The 25,832-nt window shown below is 45.2% G+C and overlaps 1 protein-coding gene across 1 annotated transcript in view; it reads right to left on the bottom strand.

Moving 5' to 3' along the window:
* Positions 1–25,832, bottom strand: part of syn3 (synapsin III) — a 91,992-nt gene that overhangs the window by 51,900 nt on the left and 14,260 nt on the right. Inside the window, exons 3-6 of the mRNA XM_080491806.1 lie at positions 21,976–22,033; positions 13,475–13,566; positions 2,708–2,864; positions 56–145 (exon numbers count right to left, since the gene is read on the bottom strand). Of these exons, the coding sequence (XP_080347932.1) occupies positions 56–145; positions 2,708–2,864; positions 13,475–13,566; positions 21,976–22,033 (397 nt within the window). The remainder of the gene's footprint in view (positions 1–55; positions 146–2,707; positions 2,865–13,474; positions 13,567–21,975; positions 22,034–25,832) is intronic.

Here is a 25,832-nt window from a genome sequence, read left to right on the forward strand (position 1 = left end):
CCCCCCCGCCCCCCTGCTGTTTTGAAAGGAACAATAATATCTGCGAGGCACTCACCATCTGCGTGTGGTTGGGATAGAAGGTTTGTTCGTTCAGCGGGAACTTCTCCGGGCCGAGGGAGTGGTACAGCTTGATCATCTGCGAAAACTGCGAGCAGAAATAAAAAAAAAACATGTCAGGCGCCGTCGTTGGAGAATGGAGAGGTTAAAGAAAAGCTTTTAGTGGCGACGACACCCAACAACCTGAGTGCCTGTTCTGTTGTGTATTGAAAGTTGATCGCGGCCATTAGACTCACCTTCAGCTGCGGAGGACTGAACACCTTTTGAGCCCCCAAAGAAAAATCCATTTGCCCTGTACTAAAAACATTATACTGCCTCACCTGTTATAACGGCTTTCGACTTGTTGCACTCAGCAGAGGGTTGACACAAATGGGAGGTTTGCTCGACGTTGTATTTCGGGCAGTTTCTTGCCCAATAAGCTGTAGTTATACCTCATACACTTGGGAAGTGTTAGGCCAGAATGGTAGCTGTTAAATAAACCTTGGATTGGAGGTCACAAGAAGTAGTTTCATTGACTTGATGTTTTACATCGGCGCTCGCACACTGGCCAGTCACCAGTGTAACATTCCCAGCATTCGTTGTTTCAAACCGATGAGGCCAGACACGTCTGAGCTGGATTTGTTTTAGGGGCCTTTGACATTCGGATCGTCCGAGACTCGATTCACCTGGGAGGGTGGGGAGCCGAGAATTTTTACACCTTGAATTGTTTCGGGTGGTGTTCACATTCACTTCGGAGACCGGACCAAACCGCCCGGAAAACGTCACGCAATTACAACAGCTGCTGGTTAGGGGGCGCTGTCGCCCCAAAACAAACACTGAATAGAGAGGAATTAATAAGAAACACAGCTCATTGATTGGTCCAGAGCGAAACGGGAAGTCCCGCCGGTTTAGCCCGTGGTGGCTAGGCTAGTTAGCTCGTGGCTAACGGGCAGCCACAAACAACCACAATATTTAATCTTCAGACCAGATCTCAATTTCACTAATTCCTCCTTAATACTTCACATCTGTCCGCAAGATATTTTCCAACCTTTTCTTTCTTCGTCTAATTCTTCTGATTCGCGGCGTTAGCTTTGTTTGTTTACTACGCAGAATGCATAGCGCACTACATCAGCCCTCTCACCTTGCCCGCGAGAAAGATTGTTTGTAAAGGAACCGAGACATGGTTTTTGAAGGGGACCAGAGGTGGCTTGTTGACTCCGGTTCAGAGTTGGTGGGCGTTTTTTCACATCGCCCAAATGAAACGTTTTTTTCCCCAAAGAGAACTGTGGTCCGGACGAAACAGGGGAATGTTTCAGACTGCACAGCTAATTGATTAAAGGTATTTAGGGAACATCTGTAAACGGAGTATCTATCTACAGCCTGCACCTAACCATTATAATCATAATAAATCATTAATGTATCATCATTAATATCATACGATGCATTTAGTGGACATCTGCAAATCATAGTGTTTACATGTGTAAAGCATTCAGGAGAATTTGTAAACCACTCTTGTACAGCTTGTAAAGTGAGAATCAAGAAATCGGTTCAAATGGAAAAAAGAAAATGAACTTTGTAGCGTTACAGAGAAAGGCGTGCTCTCACAGTGCTGAACACAGTTAAATCCTACTTTAATCTTTATTTTAATAGTGGATTCAAGATTGAATACTTGCACTTCAGTCATCTTTCAAAAGTTCCAACATCAAGGTATCTCAGCTTTAAACCAATTCAGTCAATGCATTAAATGTCAAAATCTGCAAAGAAACTTGAAATCTCAGTTCTTGTAAATGTTATAAATAATATAGATATACCTACAAATAAGTTTACTTTTTCTCAAATTACTTATTTACTTTGATTTCATCTCAAACATACAAAATATAGTAACTGTTACTTCAATCATGTACTTCTTTCATATTTTTTTGTATGCGTAGAGGATTTTTTAAAAAATATAACTTGTATTGATGGGATTTAAGTGTCTATTCATAATCTGTGTTTGAAGCATTGGTGAACTATAACATTTAGCAATAGTCAAATAACCTGCATGTGAAGAAGTCGGGTCCGCCTGTAACTTGCAGCGTCCACCTATAATTTGCCTGCGAGACATTCAAGGAACATCTGTTAACTGCAGTCGAAAAGTTGAAGCATTTAGGGACCGTCTGTGAAAATGCGGCGTCTACCTATAATCTACATGTGAACCATAACCTCAACGAGTATAAGCTGCAGTCTGATATCCTGCATGGGGAAATAGTTGCAAGATATAGTTATTGATAATCGGATTTCGAAGAATCTGTGCGACTCTTGGTGGACAGTCGCTGGTTTTAGCTGTAAATATACAAGAGCTTTCCACCAAATTACTTAACTACATGTTGTCTTCTGCGCAGCGAACCTGCTGCTTTAAACCAACGCCGTCACTGACAAGACTGGAATTACGATCGGCGGCAGGAGCCAGGAATGCACACGCTGCTCTCTGCAGGTTCTGGAGCTTCCATCACCACCGTGAGTAATAATGTGTGTTGTTGGAGGCCGGCCGCTCCGCGGGCTCCGGACAGGTGTTACGGCGCCATTTAATGGCCCAAATAAATCAGTCGGCGGCAGCCGCCGAGGGAAGGACTCGCGCCGCCGCCGTGCGGGTTGAAGTGGAGCAGAAAAAGCCGTTTTAAACGTCTCTTACCACCCAGGGCTTGCTGCAGAAGTTGTAGATGGAGAAGAGGGAGTTGATGCTCGGGACGCCGCCGAAGTGGAGGCCGATGACGAGGTTCCTGAAGTCCTCGCCGGGGATCATGCTGTAGGCGTGTTGGCGGATCAGAACAAAGTCGGGCTTGAAGGATCTGCAACAACAGAAGAAAAAAAAAACATTAAAACACGGATGCTAGAAATTCTTTGGATTTCAATCTGCAAAAGTTTCGGGGGGAAACTGAAAACAAAGCGTGATGATAATGGGAGGTGAAGTGAATGATTTAATACCCTGAAATCAGCTGACTGCTCGGGGTCAGACGCCTCCGGCACGCTGGCAGCTCTTGTCATCACATTAACACACCGTATCAAGACTTTTACTATTCCTCGTCTGAGTCGGGTTTAAAGGGCGAGCACACATAATCTTTTTGGCCCGTCTATCCAATTAACACAACCTAATCCTTCCTCTACAAAGTGTTCTTGGAGGCCGGCCAAGTGGCCCATCGAGCACCCGCAAGGCAAACATTCCACGTTAACTCAGGACATGGAGCGCAGCTATTTTTCTAACCTATTGACATTTTCCCAGTTTGATTCCGGTGTTGCGCAACTCGGATCCCGCATTCATTTTTTTGGGGGGAACATCATGTGTCGGTTTTCAGTACTCGGATGTTGAAATGCACTGAACTTTCTTTTCACAGGTGCACAAGAAAAATGCAAAAATGTCAAAATAAATTTGCGCCGACTTTCAATTTAAAAGTTATTATATCTCTATTTTACCAATCCGGCCCACTCCAGATGAAATTGGACTGTATGTGGCCCCTGAGCTGAAAAGCATTTCACACCGCTGATCGAGGAAACGGATACAGCAGCAACTGCAGCTCCATTAATTCATTTTTATTGCCAGTGTCCGAACTTATTTGCTCCACTGTCTGGCATGGGGACGGTGGTGCATAATGACTTTATCAGGAAACAGCTGCCCCGCCGCAGCTGAGGGAGAGAAGGCAAGCCCGGGCCGAAGTGTTGCCGAGAACAAACCGAGAAGCTTCTCGTTCCTGGAACCACAGGCGCTTTTCTCCTCTTTGAATCCGAGCTGCCAACCTGAACACCGTTAAGGTGACTAATTGATCGATGTCAATATGACGTGACTTATGAAGAGAATGACCAAAAAGGGAAATATTTCTCCAATCAAAATGCCTTTTCTCAGTAATGATCTCATTTTTTTCATCTTTTGGCTTTTGAAAAGAAATGCTGTAAAAGAAATATACATCAACATAATTAGATTTTTTTTTTTTTTTTTAAACAATAGTTTCAGTTTTTAATTGTAATGCGATCATTTGAAAACACAAACTAAGCTTTCGTGTAAAAACTAAAGTTGCCTACCTATGAGACAAACAGAAGTTAAACTGTGTATCGTCTGGAAGAAAGGCCAGTTCATAAATAAGTTATAAGCAAATAAGGTATTTTTGCTTGTAATAAGTAAAAAAAATTAAATAACTGCCAACGAAACAAAGTGAAAATAAGACATGAAACACGAAAGGTTGCCATCAACTCGTTCACTTGATCAGCTGATTAAGTCAAATATGTTTCGATTGCAGCTTTAATAAAGCAAAAAAGCATATTAAAGTCACTGTTCCAACAAAAAGGGACCCACTCAGAAATGTGCAGGTGAAATTACAGCCAGGCTCCGGAGCGACCTCTGGCTCCTCAAGTGTTACTTGAGTTAAGAGGAGTGACCCGGCCTCGGCGACAGAGAGACTACAGCTGCTCCTCCCTGCTGCTCCAGCAGCACTCGGCCACAGTGGCACCAGACCAAACGCTATTTATACTGACCGGAGCCGTTTATTGAGGCTCCACCACCAAAACCTGACGCCATAGCGCTTCCCGATTCATGCAGCGCTTCCAAAACATTCCGGGTAAACGTGGGCGTGAGAAGTTTGCAGAATTATTACCACCTCTTAAAAGTAAACAACTAATTACACAAAAAGGAGAATTTGTCCATAGTAGTATGTAACTCTGCAGATTCTAACGCTAAACGAAAATACATATATAAAGTACATGCATGGGAAAAAAGTTTCCTGCTTTGATCAGCCCCCCCCCCCAAAAAAGAAAATTATATTTATAATTAAACCTCCATTATTGACTTTACAACCATAGACGACAACATAAACACGACGACACGTGTCAAGATATCGAAACATTATACAAAACCATGCAGCATCGGCTGGTACTGACATCATGACACCATGCGTTTTTCACTAAACAGGGCCTAAAATAGAACATTTGAATCAGAGAGTTAAACATTTTTTTTAAAAACGTGTCAACGTGTAACAAAGCATCTGTATGACAACCCACCTCGAGGTTTTCTAGTCTACAGATGTTGGTATTTATAAAACACAGTCCAAAAAGTTGACCACCAAAAAAACAGACCAACCGATTTATGTTAAGTCAGGCTTGTTTTTGTGGTCAAGTCTTGCAGAAAAGCAACTGCAGTTGTCAGGATACACAGCGCTGCACGTGGAACGGGCAAGTACTTAACCAGTCAAAGCTACAAAAACTTGCCAGGGAATAATGGAAGAGGAAAGACAAGCACTATTTATTAATGGCTGTGCTGCTTTCTCAGCAATGGGCCACTTTGACACCGAGCATCCACCTAAACACTGTTAAAGACCAAGAATGTCCCTACAATGGAGCTTCCCCTTGAGCTGTGGAATAAAACCTGGTTTGGCTCTTCAGAGACACGTTAATCAAAGGGCCTCCAGTTTTCCTCAATCTCAATCCAATAAAACATTTGTGGCATGCACTGGTGAAGTAAGTATGAGCCACTAACGCCCCACTTCTCAGCTCCCAGGACTTAAAGGATTTGTCGTAAGCATCTTGGTGCTTGATACCTCAGGGCACCTTTGTAGAACTTAAGAGTCCATTCCTCATTGGATTAGCAACGTTTCAGTGAAATAAAGGGGATCTGCACATTGTTAAATGATAATAATAATAATAATAATAACAATAATGTATATTTGCAAAAATCAAGAAAAGTGTTTCCTGGTGCTTTTCCTGCATATGAAGCATCACAGCAGTCGGGCATCACAAGGCAGTGGTATTCTCTCTGTGTTGTTAAGTGCATGCGTGTCTTGGACAGACTAACCCTTTGTGAGGAGTTCATTAGCACCGAAAGGCCAGATGAGGAAGACATTCAGCGCGGTGGGATGGCTTTCACCGGGCTGCGGTTAATGGAGGCAGTGCCCTATAGCGGCGGAGCATTACCGAGGTTTGTCACCCATTAACTTTGTTTTTCCCGTCCCTTCACTCGGACTCATTCTGCCGGAGCACGATTCCCCGCGAGTCCAAGATTAACACTAAAGCAGCACATTTGTGTTTTACGATCTGAATCGCCCGGGCCCCGGAGGCGCCACTTCACGGACAATATGCTAATGTGCCCTTTTGAAAGAGTTATCAGTGGTGCAATAAAGGGTTGATAAGAGGCACTGATGGGGTATTGCAGGGCTATAGATTCGGACCGGAGGACAGCGAGGATCCACGTGGAATTGCAGACCCACTCATAACACGCCGACAGTAAACCAAGTTAGAAAAGAGCTCGACGTGGGGAGAAAATATAATTGCAACACATCATTATAACACATAATTCTTACAGATGCCAGAATTAAACCGGTTACATGGGAATATCATTAAACTCCATCTCAGAATTATATAACTTCAGTGACATCTTTTATTTTTTTACATGTGGTTACAAGCGTCCAATGTAGCTGGAAGAATAGAGCAAAGAAATATATATAATTATTAGGCTTCCTGAGATGTTTCTTGAACACAAAATGGATGCCACAGCAGGTTTTAATGCTAAAACTTCATCATGGCATTGTTGAGAAATCCCCAGTAACGTAGGAAGGTAACAATAAAGGTCATCATGGCCTTGGACTTTGATTTTTCATCCGTGAATTAGAGAGAAACAGCAGCTCTATTAACATTTAGACATAAAGGCCACCTCTTTACAAAACCACAAACAATTTAAAATGGATAAAACAATCAAGAAGCGCTGAAAATCAGCTGAATTGCACCTGTTTTTAAGGGCTGTTGAATTCAAATCAGACGAACAATGTAGGAATTAAAACACATTCTGTGTGCCCCTTCATCTTTTGAAGGGCTCAAACATACTTGGACAAACTGCCTTCCAATTATTTGCCTTCAATTCCATTACTCAATGTCTTCTACCCCATTTGTCAATCAAGTTGTTATTGTTATTCTATTTTTTTGTTAAAAAACAGTCCTGAAAAAGGACCTATCGCTGGACTTATCTCGCAGCTCCAGGACACAAGCGGGACATTCAAATTAGACAGCTAATTAGTTGATCAAGTAAAATATGTCTCCTGCAGGTGATAAAACTGCCAAATCATCTAGAATAATCGAGCTGCAATTGATGCAATGTTAAATGACTGAACACAGATACAATCTTTTTTTTTTTCAAAAAGAAAGTTGAAAAAGCTCCACCTGCTACGTTGCTAAATCCAGCCAGAAAGATTTAGAAAAAATGAAAAAGCCACAACGGCTAAAAACCGGTGAACCAACTTAAACACCTAAAGACTATGAAAACTTCTACATACATCATTGAAGTTCTTAAATATTGTAAATTTAACATACAAGTATATATATAGGACTCTTTTGGTGATAAAAGGTTACAGATGTCTCGGTTGGAGAAAAAAAAAAAAAAAAAAAAAGGGGGCAGGTATTTCTCAAAGTGACATTTTAAAGACCCCAAGATTTTCTGGTTATGACCACACAGCGGGCCCGGCAGTTACATCAGTCTATTACACAGAATATTGTGCAACGGTGCCAACAGGATGTTTTCATCAGCATTCCTCAAGCGGGCAACTATTCAAACTCGGGACAATGTGCTGCCACTCGGTCTCCAGATCCATTTATCATACAGAATCGCTGACCTTCCAGTAGGTTCCGCAGGGACGGCGGAATTGTGGGGAATGTTTGTCCTCCCAGCAGCGCTGTGCCTTGCTCAAAAGCTGCTGAGGGTCTTATCTTCCTCCATCTGCCTGTCTCTCATTGATAAGGATAATCGGGGGTAGAACTCGGCGGGAATGCCACAAATGTCAAACAGTACATACCGGGGATCAGCGCGGCGCACGGGTACACAATGGCGCATTGTGACCACACTGGCGCTCCATCATGGGAGGGTGGGGGTGCACCTTGGAGAGACAAGTCTGAGAGGACCAAGGCGAAGTAGATTTATGGGGTACACAGACCCGTTTGAAGTATTAGAAATGAGGAAACATCCCGCAGGAGTGTGACGACGGGAAGCAGGAGGAAACAACAAGGCAAACTTACAAAAGGACACGGTAGATAATACAGGTGCATCTGCTGAAGAGATAACTTTTACTTTTAAAAGAAACGTTCGTTTCAGCTTCATCTGTGACGCCTGAGAGGCAACAGCTCTGCAATCTAGGCCCCGTTTCCGCGATAACATTTCAGACGAAAACGCATCGGTTTTTGCATTTTCGTTTCCAAAAACTTTCACAGCACCGTTCTGAAAAGGATGCCCGTGTACAGGAGAAAGGCTGAAAACAATGGAGCGCCGTGTAATATGCCCTTCGCTTTTGTAATAAAACCACAATCACATGCGTACAGAGAACAACCGGCTGTAAACATTAACATTCGCGCCCAAATCACACAAACAACCAAATATTTAAACAAACTTAATAATCTGCCAACTTGTGCTGACATGATCCGTGTTTTAACAAGGAAACGTGATTTCCGGGTGATGACTCCTTTAAAAGCTGATAATAGCTCGATCAGTAGAGAACCGTTAACAGTTATATTAACTAGAAGAGTATAACCAAACAACTGCAATCCTTTATCACAGTGTAGCGACTTCCCGTAGCCATACGTCATGCTGCGGCCTGGATCTGTGACTCCTTGTGGTTGCAACTGGGGCTCCAGGCCTGGTGGCACCAGCCTGACATGGCAGCATGGCAGACATGGGCCGGACGCTCCATCAGGCCGGCCATAATTCTGGGTTTTCTCCATTTGAGATGGTACATCGCAGTTCCTCTCCGCCCCGAAGCTTAACGCAGGGAAGATCATGTAGACAACAACCCCCGCCCGTAAAAAATGGTCTGAAAGAATTTAATAAGAAAGACTTTCCTTCAATATCTTTGAAATTCAAACGGAAGAGGTGAGACTTAAGCACACCGACCAGAAAAACTAAATAGTGCAATTTAGTTCCAGGATAATGTTGAGAATTTGGAGGCGAGTCCCATGGGAGGCCAATGTAATGAGGAAAGGAGCTGTAAGAGCAATAGAGTGCCAAATGACCTCTGGCAGAAAGGGAAATGAGCGTTGTTAGGAGTTTGAGTGAATTAGCGAGGCCATTTGTATTCATGGCTATATTACAAAAGCAGAGATGGTGGAGTGGGCCTCACGGCCGCTTGTACGCTTTCATTACAGCCGCGGCCCTCCTGAAGGAAACCACCCTTGAGGCCTCCCAAAGCCGTGTCTGAACTCCGCGTGTCTGTGAGCGGGATTTATTTGCTCGGTAACAAGATGAACCTGTCTGAGGTATTAGGTGTTGAGGCCGCTCCAGGCGGAGAGTCCCCTTGCCTGATTAAAATGGTCTCTCGGGGGGTGGGGGGGGGGGGGGGGGGGGGAGAAGTGGGGGGAGGGGGCATACAGGATTGTACGTTTGGGTGGGCATACATGTGAACGGCCTCTGTGTGGTCGCAGTAAATTGTCACCTGAGGTAACCAAAGGCGTACTAAAAAAAATTGGCAGGGAAATTGAACTCAGAACTCAGACAAGGATCTGCTAATGTAATCCGGCTGCCTACTTCCTTCCGTCCATCTGTGGGGCCGAGAACGACGAGGAATGTGACCCGGGGGTCGGGATATTCGAGAACCATTTGCATTTGACGGCGAATGAGACGATTTCAAAGAATTGTTGAAAACAATTCAAATCATATACTCGAATCTCATCGGCATCTTCGGACCTGCTTGCTAACATGCGTTTTGGTCGGTCCGATCACAAGTGGCGAGTGTGAACAGCGGTGGCGTTGCAAGGAAGTACATCATAAGTAATACCTCAACGTCATCTGTGCGCGCCGTGTTTACGTAAAAACACTTTCCAGAGAAACTATAGAAAACATGGACGTCCGCGTCTGGCAGTCGGCCTTATGGTGTCCTGATCAGAAGACACCGTCCAGCGTCAGCTGGGTGACTGATAACTGTGCAGAAGAGACGTAGCGGTAGAAACACCATTTAGTAGTTAACCCGAATCGTAGGATATGGACAAATATGGAATATCATGTTGCTGAGGAACATCCACATGAACTGAATGACAGCCTGAATTCACCCTCATGTTGTTCTGAAACTCGGGGTTTCATCCATTCATCAGAGTATAAATTCACAGCACGGGGCTGAAAGGGTTAATGGTGCCGACATAGAAAGCAAGTACAAAGTGGCTCGTGTGAAGTTTCCTCCTCAGACTGCGAATCGATGGAGGTCCGCGTCCTCGTGGCTACAATACCATGTGCAGCAGTGTTAATTAGGTCCTCAAGGAGCAGTAAAGGCTTTTATTATTGAATTCTGCTCCTTTGCCATACCCAATGTTCGATGCAGAACGACAGAAATCCCTCCCAACAATGCAAACCCTCCACCTCACATTTCACTTCACATTTTAGCCAGCGCGACAGTGAAACGGGCTCAATGAAATCCCCCGTCACCACCGGTAAACACAGCCGCCGGCCGGCATTAATCACGGCTGATTGATAATCGGGTTTTATTACTGGCAGGAGGAGGACGGAGGAGGAGGGACTGCTGCTCTGTGGTTTATCATGGCCTGGCTGCTGCGACGTCTCCCCCAGCCAGACCAGCGCGCCCTCTCCGAGAGAAGCGGCTCGCTGGAGGTTTTGGCAGCGGAGAGCGGCGGCGCTAAAGGGCTGACGGCAGCAGGGCCGCAGGGAACAACGCGCCGCAGCGGCTGTACCTTGTGGCCAGTTGTTTTGCCGCACTGTGCCGCCGCTCAGCACGGCAGATGCCACGTTGCGCGCTGTGCAGGATGGTGATGCGCGCAAACCAAAAGTATTTGGACGGTTCTTGTTTTTCGCTCTTGTTCTCGAGATTTTTGCGGCTTCAACTTTGTTCAGGACACGTCTCCTTTAACAAACGAGCCACAGAATCGAGCAGAAAGTCTGAAAGGAAAAAAGGCTGTTTGCTTTTGTAATAAAACCATAAACACACACACATACACAGAGAACAATATGTTAGCAGCATTTGAATGTTTTTACACACGATGTCACCCATCCCGTTATTCTTAGTTGATGACCCGCAGGAGGCGCGTACACTGAAAGTGCAATCTGTTGGTGCAAGCAGGTAATTTAGCACCTTTTGTACAACATCTCCGATCAGCCTCTTTTCTAAAGCAAGTATGTCAAGCGTGCGAGAAACCTGACTGCAGTGCAACACAACCGCGAGACGTGTGCAGCTCCACGAAGCCGGCAGCCGGGGTCATAGAGCGGGAGGTCGGAGGGTCGCAGCGGCGTCAGCCAGCGGACCCATGAAAGAGCCACAACCGCACTTTGAGAGAGGCGGGCTCGCACAGGGGAGGATGTAATCAAAGAGAGCAGCGCACAACTTACTGCACCCCTCTGGCTGCGACGGAAACACACTATCAAAGAGAAAAATCAGCTTTCATTGGCCACGATCTCTGTAAACTGATTAGAATCTGTTCTTTTCAGAGTTTTCAGCCAACATAAAGATCTGAGGGGACACGAGGACCGATAGCAACTTTGGGAAAACCGTGTCAACCGATGCAAATGCTTCGGCGGGAATCAAGCGTTATATAATTTGCAGTCCACTTCAGAGCGAGAAGCTGCAACAGTTTAGCAGAAAATGTCATTGTTTGCGAGCGAGGCAGCGGTCGCACCATCTGTATCCAATTTCGCTCCTCTGTCATTATGGCAATATCACCAAAAATACCCGACGCGCACAATAACCTCAGTGTCAGCTCCCACAACAGGTCGCATTGTGGCGTTATAGCGCCCGAGCTCGCCGATTATCTCACTTGATTTGGAGTCCACGCTCGGGCCATTTCCCGTAACTGATGTGGAACGGAGGCCAAAACACAAGATTAGCTGATTATTCCCCTAAGAAGACTTGAATATTCTGACACAGTTACAACAGTGTTGCTTCCTTTGATTGTAGTTCTTCATATATATATATATATATATATATTGAATTAGACACACTTTGGTGTGAGAGAACAACCCACGTGGTTCAGTCAGTCAGCACACCAAACCAGAAGAATATATCGCATGAGGTTATGCATCTGTTGGATCGACACCTGAATACTTTTCAGTGTTTCTATGAGTGGAAGAGTTAAAACAGTGCTGTACAGTCTATTCTCGACTGACCGATGTTAGATTCAGACAGTCTGAGTCAAGTCCTAAACCAGTCGCACAACACCCAACTCATGAAAATGAATGCAATTTTAACCATTTCTAATTAGGGCAATCAAAATGAACACAGATTAATCTGATTAATCTTTAAGAAATTAACCCTTCTGCAGCGCAGAATGAAGGCATGTGTCCACAGGATCTGTCAATTTCCCGCTTCCCATGCATTGCATATGTGAAATGCACCGCGGTGCATGCTGGGTGTGTTGCGATGCGTTTGAAGGTGGGCTGCATCGCCCCGGAGCGGAAGTCCGACACGTCGATTTACTTTTGTCAAAGGTCCAAATCAGCTGCAGTGAAACCAAAACAAGGACAGATTCTGCAGCTGCTCAGCTTAATTCTCACCTCGAATGTTTGCAGAAACACTTTTCACTGAACTGTCAACACGTTAGTTTATAGCTGACTGAAAAAAAGGAGTAACAAAGGCCACATTAATGTGGATACATTTCTGTTTGGACGTTCTTTCTTAACCTGAACTGTTAAGGTGTTTAATAAACACTTTAAAGGCATATACATTCTACTTATTGAGTCTCTTTGTTCATGCAAAATTAAACTAGATTATTATACATTAAAGTTGAATGAATTTTATTGTGATTAATAGAAATTACTCAGCAGTAACCCTGTGATTAATCTGATTAAAAATGTTAATCGTTTGACAGCACTCATGATACATTTTATTCACGGTGCTTCGTGTACAGTCGAGTTAGATCCGTGACTCCAAACTGCAATATGATCTAAACTCAGGTTGGTTCTCATTTTGTGTTTTGACATTCGCTGCAGCGGCTGCAAAAGGAATCTGAAATCATCTCTGCAGCTCAGATCAGCTGATCTACGTCCTTCACTTCACTGAACAGAGCCGTCTATTTAACACTCAACTTCATACGTCGTGCTGCTGCAGCTCATCAGCCCGAGGCCACCGCTATGACTGCAAATTAAAAAAAAAAAAAAAAAAGGTATTCATTTATCTACACATCTAATGGCTCAGTTGTAGAGTTATCAGATGTTGTATATCATGTCCGATCTTTTAAGGCAAGTTATTGCAGAATTTTGTACAGGTTAGTGTGTGTATGAGTGAAACTGATGGTTTTAGATGTGCAAAATTTCATGTTATTTGTATTTAGTAGTCCAGAATAGCTGAAACGTCAGTTTTGTGCTTTTCCACTTTTAGCTGTTATTTCTCTGCTGTCACAAGTGTTTGTAAAAAAAAAAAAAAAAAAAACCTCTCCCAGAGCGTCTGCCTCGATGACTCAGATCAAACACCGCGACAGAACAAGAACTTCTCCTCCAGCGTCTCACCTGACCACTTTGGTGCCGTTCTTGTTGACCTGCATGTCCACCATGCACCCCGAGTTGACGTAGGAGGCGAGGTTGATCTCGGAGAACTCCGCCTGCGGAGGAGAACAAACACGAGAGACGAGTTTAGACGGCGACCGCCAACTGTACGAGCTCACGTTTGTGTGTACAGAGACTGAACTCGGTGACTCGCGACTCTCATTTAGTCTGGCAGCCAAACAAAACAAGCCTCGTCCAAATATGTGGCCTGAACTAAAATGTTTTTAACGCCCCTGATGTACAGAATGGTTACACTCAATGAGACCGTCCCTGATTTGAGTCCAGTCACATCCTTTCTCTGCAGAGTTTGCATGTTTCCCCAGTGAGTACATGGGTACTTAATGCATTTGACTCCTAAAAACCCTGCGGCAAAGCTCCAGATGCACTTTCTAGCATTTTAACTCCACATACTGTATTTCTTGTGAATAAAAAAAAAAAAAAAAAAACTGACAACAGACTCTTTCACTTCATTTTACATTTCTGCATCTCCACAGAAAAAGAGTAAAAGACAAAAGTCACAGAGACGGAGTGAGTGGGTGAGAGAAGGCAAATTGAGTTATCCCCAGCCTGTGGCCTCCTGGACAGTGAAGGCCTTGTGAAAGACCGTAGCCTGGCTACCTAATGACTCAGTCAAACTGCCTCCAGAGGCGGGGCAGCAAGGGCCTTCTGGGAATGGACTTTCTGTATTAAAGCAATCAGACGAGGACATTTGGATTTTTCTTGAGAAGTTTGTCATGATATGCTGACCCTGAAGGCGTTGGACCAGATTTCAATCCTGTACAAACGAAAAAAAGATGAATAAGTTGTTTATGTCGGGTAAATGTAAAGCTCAGACAAAAATCGAAAGCCGATTTGCACCGAGACCAACAGCAAAGTGAATCTCGACATGTTCTGGGTTAATGTAGGAATATCATGTATAGAGACAGAAGTCAAAGGTGATCGATCCATCACTCATTGTGATGCAAACAGTCCATCAAAACAAAGAACATTATTGGCCGTGGATTTATTTCTAACACCGACAGTGGGGATGGGCAGATTTGATCAAATTGGCGTTTCTAGTTTAACACAAAGAAGCAACGGCATGGCTTTGTGGATTATATTGGGCTCCGATGTGGCGAATTGGCCTTCATCTGGCCTCTGTATGCTTTGTAGAATATGGCACAGGCTGCAAAAAGGGGCTGTGATATCCTCACTATCTGTTCAGCATCAAAACTGAAACTGGTCAGTCGTTTGGTTCAGAAGTCAGTTTTCAGTGGCTCCGTGCAGCGTTGTTGTGTAAACATCCCCCCAAAACACAACAAGAGTTTTTCCAATCTATGTGAGAAAAAGAACCTCGGTCGCTCAGACTCACTGTGTGATCACTTAAATCCCCGGTTCACTGACTGACGGGCCGGAATCAACGGCGTACTCATGAACTTTAATCTGCAAAGCTTTTATTCGAAGCGCCCCGGAGGGGACGACAAACGGCAGCTGGTTGACCTCAAGCATGAGAAGCTGCCGTTTGTCAGTCCTCACATCAGACCCGCGTATGAGACGTGACACTAATGTTGCGAGTTTAATGGGCCCGAAACAAGTAGCCTGCTGACTCGTGGATTTGACATGACGTGGTCAACTTGTCCGTCCAATTCGCACCGATGAAACATTACTCAAAGATTTAAAAAAACAAACAAAAAAAACCAAACACTGAGTAAAAATGCCATCCACACAAGTATCAAACTGAAGCCAAATGCCTGAGTTTGTTTACCAGCCCTGCTGCTAACGTCACATGACTACAGGCATGCTGCCGCTGAGAGCGCAGAAAAACACAATAGCCGCGTGTGTGTGTGTGTGTGTGTGTGTGTGTGTGTGTGTGTGTGTGTGTGTGTGTGTGTGTGTGTGTGTGTGTGTGTGTCAGTGCCGCTTTTGGCTGGAGGTCCTCAATCAGGATTACTGGAAGTGCAGCAACGTGTATCACACTAAAGCAGGACGCATCTGAGGAGCTTTTTGTTTTGGTTCAATCGACCAGAACCTTTTCACCCTATGGAGGCAATTTTCTACACAATAACTTAATAACCTATTTAGTTCAGTTGGAACAAACACAAAATTTTGCGATGGAGACATTTGCCGAGGGGGATCCAGGGTCGCAAAAACTCAAAAGGATATATTGTCTTTTGGACTGGAGCCCTGCACACATGGGCTGCATGTGGCAGTCAGCTCATCAGAAAGTAGGTTTGTGACTGGAGGGTTACTGGATAGATAAACAAATAGGGGAATGCAAGAGCCTTTGAAGCCGATTCGCATTTCGAGACACGTGCACGACGCTTAAGTGAGGGTTTAAGAACTTTTAAATCGACGATCAGGGGTCCGCATTTTTTAACCTGGTCCATTGACGACAACCGACTTCATTTTGTGGCTCAATCGCGACTTGCTGTGGGGATTTAAAGTTTCTCAAGCGCAAGCTGCTCTCGGGAGAAGCATTCTGCAGGTAATAATCCAGCTACCTTGTAAAACAAAGCGGAAAAGGACCAAAGAAAATGGACGAAATGCTCAGTGTTTTACATTTCTGTCCATTTCTACCATTTGTCATTTAAGGCAACATTTTGGGTGTCTGCTTACACGACAAGAACAACTTTTTGAAAGCAGTTCCCAAGGTGGAATTTTTTTTGAAAAGAAACAAACGGCACCCACTAGCAGCCCTATTTGGAAACTACATCATTGTAGATTTCTGTGTAAAGGGACATAGTTCTCAAAAGGTTGACGCGTAATCGTGAAATGTTCCTGAAAGAAAAACTTGAAAAGCACTATTGATTTAGACCTGCGCCCTCTAGTGGACTCAAGGCCAAACGCCCATTCCAACATATTGAATGCATGGAAGTTTAAACGACAATAACAGTATTTTCATGCATGCAAAGTGCTTAACTGAGCCTTTATTCCAACCAGATGAAGTGAAAATAACCACGGGTGGTCTGCTCGCAATGTCAAGAAAGGGGGGTGTCACGCCAGCACAAGAAGTTTGAACCACAAACTAGATTTAAAAAAAGATTACAGATCTCTGAAAGTCAATCCAAAATACATTCAATCATCATCTCAGACTTTCTCGGCGTCCCTCAGTTTCCTCGCACAGTGACTGAGTCTAAATTTGCCTGGAGGCTTTAAGGCAGGTTTTTTTTGTTGTTGTTTGTGTTGTGTCAGTTGTCAAATGGTCTAAAATAGTTTAGAACATCGTGACTGACGGCTGCTCTGAGCAGTCGCTCACAACTGGGTCAGGTAGGCGTATGACAGACTTCTTTCCATTATTATTATTGTGGAGACGAGAGGCGCTTTGCCAATTGTGCAGCGTGCGCGGCGCTCAACGTCGAGGTTGTTCCGTTGGAGTGGGAGGCAACGGCGAGGCATCGTCTCGCTTCAGATTATCGGTGTTTGGAAGATTCACTTCATCATGTGGCGTTACTTTCATAATCCATCCACACAGGTGATAGTGTGATGGTCTCGTTGGCGCCACGCGGCGCCTACAGATCAGCCTATAGAAACGCCGGCGCGGATGACGATCGAAGCAAATCCCACGGCTGACCCTCCGCTCACCCCCGGCTCCTGCACATTTGCATGGCGTGTTCAATCAATCGCTTTCCACACGCCCTCACGCTGCGATCGTCATTCAGGACCGTAAGCCTGCTTTGCATGGGCTTTCATCGACATGAAAAGGGAATATTATCAGCAATATTCCCTCAAGAGATAAGTTCGCTTTCATCCGGTGCCGTGGCCCATGTAAACTCTGCATGGGGGAGTGAGCTGGCTTTCAAAATAATCTACCAATGTAACAAAAGCAAGAGGGGGGTTTGCGAAGATATGAAAAAAAAATAAAATAAAAAACCTCCCCCACCCAAGGTAACGAACGTAAAGCGCGTCACTGTCATAACAGCGATTTCTTCCCATCTGTGTTCGACTCGTTTTGCCTAGCGCCAGCTCCCGCATGTGTGGCACAAATCATTGAATCGAAAAACTGAATTTGAATGGAGAGAAGTGAATCTGAAGAGTGGAGCTGATCTTTTTTTTGTTAAATGATATACAGTTTGCGATGACTTTTTGCCGCGACCTGATAAAACCAGCGAGTGGGCAGCGGCGTTTCTGGCTAGATAAAAAAGCCAGCGCAGTCGCCGATTGGCCGGTTCTGGGTGAGAGGAGCTTCAACAGCCGCCTGTCATTGGGCCGTAATGGATGAAGTGGCTGGTTGCAGGGCACAGGCCCAGAAGCCAGGACAGGAGGCTTTTCACAGCGCCATGGTTACCATCAGGGTAACACATTCAGACACTTGTCTCGGCGCAGCTCTTGCCCTGGGAAAGGAAAACAGGAAGTGATACATGAGGCCACTGCCTCCAGGGTTGATTCTTCCCAACCTGCAGCCAGGCTGAAGTAAGAGAGGGTTTGAAGCAAAACGCCAGCAGGAGCAGAGGTTTGGGGGACAGGAGGCTTATGATTATGTGCTTGTTCAAGGAAACTGAACCTACCTTAAGTAAAAATAAGGGAATTGTACCATTTGACAAAACTGAACAAGCAGGACCTTCTGCTTTAAGAGAATCTCTCGACAAACAGCACTGCAACATTAGGAGTACAGAGGAGCAATTTGCAGGCAGGTGTCATTGAGTCCTGCTGTACTAAATGAACTCTCGCCTCAGTGTAAGGTCACGTGAAGGGGTCGGCAGCTCTCTAAACGCCAGTCGACGGCGGCTCATCTGGAATCTTGCCGAGTATTTTTAGATTGAGACACACGTCACAGAGGTTGAGGTGACTTTTGTTTGGGTTATTAGTAGAGTAGTGGGAAAACACTTTGGTCCGGTAGTTAAAAAAAACTAACTTTGATTGTCTGGTTGCACAAGATCGTTTTCTGTTTGAAAACCACAGAGCATGACTAAGAAATCGCTTGCAGATTGTCGAACACTTCGTGTTTTCTCCGTGATGGACTTAGACGAGGTCAGTTCAACCCTCAATAAGACAAATACTTGGATCGATGGCGAACAGTCCTGTTATGACAGATTGAAGTGATTTGATTCGGCAGTTGCAGGGCAGATACTTTCACCACATCCGACCATTTTGTTATTCTTGACGAACTCGGTCGAATCCCACACTGGTGCAATCGAGAGCCGACTCTCGGTATGCGCCACGGAGAAGTATTTTGCTGCTAATCGCTTCCACCTTCAGCATGAGACGTAATCCATGGAGCAACTGAAGTCCCGAGAGCAGCTGGACCGCTGAAACATCTGCAGCCAGTAACCGAGAGGATGATCTTCAGCAAGCTGCCCTGGGTGAGGCAAAGAGTGTGGGGTGACAAACGGGCGACTGGGAAGCCACGACCGCTGCAGAAAGGAGCGATGACGGCACTGAAGCCGTACGCCTGCTGAGCAGATGTTTCCCCGCACGACCCGAACACCACACACACATGGGGCCGGCAGCCCCACAGGACTGCCCCCCCACTTGTTCCTTCACAAACAACAGGCCTCTTCAGTTCTGTTTAATTTGTCCAATTGTGTAAATCGCAGTGTTTATGACTGGTGGATAGCACTGGTGGCTGTTTGTCGGGCAGCTGCTGGCTGGCTTTGTTGATCAACTCCCACTGCAGCTGTCGGACGGTTCGGAATTCAGACATTAAAAGTCGTACCTTTTAGAAATGCCGACGGCCACAGCGGACGTGGTGACGAGTGAGGGTGGAAGAAGTCAGATAACTTTTTTTTTTTATTTTATTTTTTTTAAATAAAGGAATTCCTTATGAGAATACCAAAAGATGAGGTTCTTTTCTGTTCAGTCTGATCTTCTATAGTGCCTGAGGATTTTTACTACAGTCCCACGGCATGTTTACTGCCTTTTGCCAAATCTCCATTAATCAGAATGGGCAGAGATAACTTTCAAAATGAATATAACAAATTGTAAAACCTAATAAAGCCTTGCCATATTTATCAAATTTGCCGCATTTATGAAAGAAAAAAATACAATTATGACTGTTGATACTTGAGCTTTTAACAGTTTTATCCAATCAGCAACAATCCTTGGCACCCGTTTATAATTTCTCTTCTGCAGAATGAAATTTTAATATATTGAATGAATCCATCCTGCTGCGACTTTTGATAAAAAATGAGCTTGCGGCATATCGTCAACCTCATCGTGTGTGTGTTGAGGACCTTGAAGAGTTTTTGAAGCTCAAGTCCATCTCTGATTCTGGATAAATCTGCTATTGAAGATACTTGTGTATACACACACACAATGGTGAAATAACCCTCTCCCATTTATATTCGCTCTGTGATGGACTGGCGATTTAACCCGTGTCCCCACCCACTGCCAGCTGGGATAACGACCCTGGATTTACTGTATACATGCTCCCTTTTGAAAATCTATAACTTGGTTCTGGTCGTACTGAGGTTCACTACAAAAGTCACTAATACAGCTTTAAACAGTCTTCCTGTTAACATGTTAAAATGTCAGGAGGATTGAAGAGAAGAAACATAACATAACTCACTTTCCTTCAACATCTTTCTCAATCTCGTGATTTAGGGGAGCGAGAGGGCTCCTGATCTACAAGCCCTGACCTGGTGTGACGGCACATTAACTCTGCTTTTCGGCCCACCCGGGATTAACTGGCGGAGTGAGAGAAACGTCTGGACGACTCCCAGCTGCACGCACGTCCGCTGCATTACACATCTCTTCGTGTTTGGCCCTGAAGACGGTGACGTTCAACATGACAAATCTCATCGGCGAGCCACAGATTGTACCGTTACTCTGATGAAACCACACAGAGGTTTTGAGCACATAAAACGCTTTCGACTGCTACTGAACACGTGTTGCCAAAAAAAAAAAAAAAAAAAAGGGGGGGCTTCAAGCCTGTTTTTATTAGTCACTTAAAAGCACAAAGAACCCACCAGCAGCGCTCCCACCAGCATCTGTCGAGTGGTAAAATAAATCTAAAGAGTTAGCCGGTGGACACGGGCCCTCGGGCGGCTGCCAAATGTAACTTCAAAGTGGACCATGTAAATAAGAGGGAATAATCCACAATTCAATCTGCTTAGAGGGCAGCGGCTGGCGAAGGTGGAGGTGGCAGTGCGGGCCTTAGCGGTAGATGGCCCATCCGAGCCGCTCTCTCTTCCTTGTTCTCTTTCATACAGGCTGGCACCGGGCCGGTTCTCCGCAGCATCACGTGCTGCGGTGGCTCTGAAGACGAGACCTTATATGGCAGAAAGAGAGACAGACCGGAGTGGCGAAGGTTCGGGGGCTCGACGGCACCACTTTGGAGAGTTTCAGAGAGCATGATGGACGTGCATTTGTTGCCGAGAGCTGCTCTGGATTCCAAACAATCTTAAGTATTCGGCGCCAATATAGAAAAGTGTCAATATTATTGAGTTGACAAGATGTTGAAATCCAACAAGGGCGGGATTTTCAGAAATTAAGGAGAAAGTGTGATTGGGCCTCCCGGCTTTTATTGTCACACCCGAAGAGGGTTCACCGCAGCGTGTCGCCAACTTTTCACACAGAGATCGGGTTTCCCGCCGACCCCGGGCTCCCAGCGAAGTGCGAAAACAGCCAAAGAAGAGCCGGCTGGCTGCTGAAGGCAATTAGCGGCTGATTTGTTATCGTCAATGCGGAGGGCTTTCTGGGAAAGACCTTGGGAGCCGGACAGTGTCCAAGTAGGTCAGTTGAAGCAGGAGCTGAACTTCGAGTTGGGAACGGGAGATTTAACCACCATGATGCCACAAGACAAAAAAAATAAAAATAAAAAATGTTGCCGTGCAATGACATTTTTTAGAATGAATGACAAAACGGCAAATTTAAGCTGCTTCTCAGTGCAAATAAATGGGAAACGGGCTTCACTTATATTGTCCATTGTTACCACCTGCACTCTCGAGGTTTTTCACTTTCATTTACAAGGGGTTCAATCTCCACTGGCTGCAATCTTGGGGTCAGTGTTTTTTGCCTGCTCTCATTGAATTTGGAAGTACATTTCCGCACACGGGCAGGGTGAGACGGAGGAATCGAACGACGAGTCGTACACGCGGAAGCCGATCCGACGGACGAAACTCCCTTCGCCTCGTCCCAGAAGACGTTGGCGACCGCAACATGCAGAGCGGAGAAAACGGGCTATAAAATCAGCGCTCAAGCTTCTTGTTCTCCCGTTTTCCTTCGCCCATAAAACCCACCACTGCATTTCAAAGGCCGACCCGGTCTCAACGACATGCACATGTATCGCTAACTATCCACACTGGAAATACTCCAGTCTAGACATATAAATACATCCCTGTGCATATTGTATTACATACTTTCTGATATAATGCATTGCATAGATGATCACTCGCTTTGTTGTTTCCCTGATAGTTAAATCATTGATTAGATTCTCATAAATCTCACATAACTGATGGAATCCCAAGACTGCAGGCAATTTCGGAATCTTTGAACCTGTTAATTCTCACAATTAATTGAAGAGAAAGTCTTTAGAGAAACTACCGTACCTGCTCCACTCGGATCTCGTACTCTCCGTTCAGCTTCTTTCCCCGGAAATACTTGGCCCTGCGGAGAAAAGAGGGACAAACTTGGTAAAAGAATGCTTTTCAATCACCCAAGCGTCATTTTATTTAGGTTGCAGTCATAACAAATCAGCCACGAAATGAGATTAAACGGGTAAAAATAACCACGTTGCATTGGGCCGACTCGTCTCTCTCTTCAGGTCGTGTGTGTGTGTGTGTGTGTGTCTGTGTGTGTGTGAGTGTGTTTCGACATGTGGATTCTTCCCGAGCAGGACAACCTTAAAATATCTTCTTTTCGCTTATTTGAAGCTTAAATTTCAACTGACCCTCCAGAATACCTTGCAAGTGGGGGAAAAAAAAAAAGAATGACTCACATTTTCCATGATTACAGAATCTGACCTTGTAGGGCTCCAAGTCAACCGAATCCAAAGATGGCAAGATAAAGATTGTTTTTTAACACGTCCGTTTGTATGTAGCAAACCCTCAGCAGAAGGTTGACGTGACGGCATTTCACTGTTTGCCCAATTTAAGTGCACACAACGCAGTAAAACCTGTTTATTGGCTGTTTGGCGACGCTAACATGCTGTTCCAGTCGGAACCAGACTGTTTCCTGTGACTCAAAACGCAAAGTCATAATATCTCAACTCTGCCCCCGTTGTATTGTCTCATTTGTGCTGTGACGTTGCGTCGAATAAAAAACAACCTTTAAGTGTGTGATCGTTCTGAGCACAGGAGTCATGATGGTCCACAGATTTAGGCCCCGTTTACATGTTTCATGTTGAAATGCATCACTTTTGCATATTAGTTTGAGAACACTTGAGACACTTTTAAAATGATCTGCGGAAAACAGCAAAATAGTTAGTACATGCACCATATGGCAAAGTGAAAACACGAGATCTCTTTATATACACGATCTATGGCCGTGATACTAAAATTCAGTTGTGACATGAGCACAACTGGAAAAGGAAAGCCGTTTGATCAGCAAATCTTTCACGTACTCATCTTTGCTGCCCATCCAACAAATGCACGTGGGCCCGTTTAAAAAGGGAGCAGGCCTGCCAATCGTAACTTTTCGTGACCGGATGGTTGCAGCGGTGACGGATTGTGGGCTGCGGAGAACAAAAAGTCGTCACCGAGGAAATTGAAAGCTGTGAAATTCTGCCCGTTTCGTCGTCTTTGAGACAAGAACTCGGCGTTGAACCCTCAACCCCCTCGCAGGCTGGTAATCTGTCGAGGGCTTCGGGCAGCCGCGAGGACGGTCGAGGCGACACGCTCGAAGCCTCGGGGTACGGCGACAGGCTGTTCAGGACTTTCGAAAACACATTTCCCTTTTACACGATTCATCACGGAGCCTCGTTCCTCCTCCTCCTCCTCCTCCTCAGCTTGTACCCCTCCTTTGTTTTTCATCTGCCCACATCTGTCCTTTACGGTCCGTTCATTAACGTTCATTATGGTCGCCGAGGAGGGTCTTGTTCTTAACGTCTCCCAGCTGTTGGTCGCTCGCCGTCTCATTCCCTGTAATTTTGGAAGCCATGAATCTTCAGCGCGACTGACCTACATACTGGAGGGGCGATGCCCCGCCGTCAGTCAGGCCCGGAGCCTGCAGGCTGGAAATGACTGGTATGCGTTTCAAGGTATCACAAAACGTGTCGTCACGTTTGGGCGATGGGTTTAATTTACGATCCGCCGGGCTCTCTGGTCTGAACAAGAGTTTTACATGTGTTCAAATGTAAACAGTCGGCTCTCCGCAGTAGAGGCCTGGGCTTTCCATCTCTCAATCGCGCACACACCCACTACATAAACACCATGAGCCTGAATTCCTTCTCTCTCGCTCTCACTCTCTTTTTTTTTTTTTTAACCATGAGAACAAGTTCCTTCCATTGTGTACCATTAATAGGAGGCGTCTGAGTCACGTATGTGTTTAAAAGCAATCGCTCCTCCTTACAGCTACGACTGCTTCTATTTGTGTCCAATCCACCATCGACAGCGCTGAACGGATTGTTTATGTAAACGTCACAGATTTTTATGAAAGTATAACATTATTAAGCAGAACAAGGACATTCTTATGGACATGGTGAGGCATGTTAACGATGGCCAGTCGATCATATCAACAAGAGAGGGGTGAAACTGAGCTTCGGCTATGTCCACACGATGGCGCCGCTTCATGTAACCGCATGGTCTTTTGCGCGGAGCCCTCGAAAATGCGGTTCTTTAGAAAACAGGTTCCAGGGTGGAGAAATTTGAAAACGCCGCCTCGGCTTTGGCGTCTGGATGGGCAAGATGCACATTTGTTGAAAACGATGTCGTCATCGCCCCACTTATCACACCTGATGTCCTCACGACCCTCTCCACGGCGGCGCTTAAAAACAACAAAAATGGCGGACGACATGCTCCAGATCGTGCTGCACAAGCCACGGATCCTAACCCAAATATATTTGGTTCAATAAGGCGAGATGTTCGGCTCCTCAGATACGAGGATTTTTGCAAGTTTTCTCCATTTTTGGTGTATTTCTGTGGCAGAGTTACAGCACCACCTATAGGCCTGGCATATGTACTACATTGTTTAGAGTTGAGTTGGATCACCACTGTGGGTCCCTGGGCAAGTGACCCCCACCAGCTTTAATGTGGCCTGCCTCATCCTAGAAATAGAATGGATAAATATGGAAAAAAGAATTTCCACAAGGGGATTAATCAAGTCTGATCAGATTTTCATTGGTTGTGGTAATATTATTAGTGGGTAAGTGTTTTTTTTTTTTTTTTTTAAATTCATGTGCAAAGCTGAACTGTTATTCACCATACCAGAGCAAACAGCAAAGTTGAATGAAACAAAGAGACATCCTCTCACTGTAAGGTGTGGTTAGGAGCAATGGTAGTACAACTAGAAACAATGCAAAGTATTACTTTAAATATCAAGCAAATGAGCTTGTATTCTGCTCATTTTGTTGGGTGTTTTAGGACTGAATACCACGCAACTTTGCAAGTCAGTCTCCTCATTACAGCCAATGCTTTTGCCAAAATGGTCTCAGGAGCCGAAGGTGTGTTTGCAGAAGGCTTTTTGTTGGGAGTTTCTTGAAGCAGGATCTCAATGCAAGTCTCATTTCTCACAGCAGCTGAGCTCCAGCTGTCACTTTCACTGCTGTTTGACAATCATAACAAACCCGTGAGGTGCGGGAAGGAAAAGATGAGGATTCAATTTGACCGAACAAGACAGTACAAAATACCGGCACACAGTCCCATATTTTGCGATCTCTTTAAAACTATAAAACTTTCTAACATTGGCCTGCTACCGATTGCACTCCGTTTCTCAACTTTTGCCCTCTACGTGAGACGCAGCCTGGATTAACAAATGCCGCGAGGATGTTAAGCCTCTTCTTGCCAGTGTGTGGGCTCTCCGCTTCTGCTCTAGACAAAACATGAAATTAAAACCTTCTTCACACGGCTCGGGGCAAACCGGTGGGTCCCGGAGTCCGACGTACACGGAGGAGGGAGTTCTTCGCCCGAGCTGGGACGTATTGAGCAATCAGATGCTCAAATCATTCTGAACCCAGAGCAAACAGACTGACGGCTACTTGGCAAACGGCGTTCCGCCTCACCCTCCAATAGAGGGAGAGACATGGAGACAGAAAGGGAAGGGATTGTTGGTGGTTGCAGTGATGCTCGCAGTCCTGTGTACTGCTATTGTGCATCAGTCATTGCTGGAGGCCAAGCCTGTCAGGGCAGAGCAGGGTTTCCCCAGAGACCCCAGCCTCTCCGCTGGAATGCCCCCAGGAGCAGATTCAGCCCCGGGGAGGGAGGGATGGACGGACACGCTACCGGTCAGGAAGACCGATCAAACTGATGAG

The sequence above is a fragment of the Lipophrys pholis genome (assembly GCF_963383615.2).
Source record: "Lipophrys pholis genome assembly, chromosome: 22".
NCBI classification, from domain to species: Eukaryota; Metazoa; Chordata; class Actinopteri; order Blenniiformes; family Blenniidae; genus Lipophrys; species Lipophrys pholis.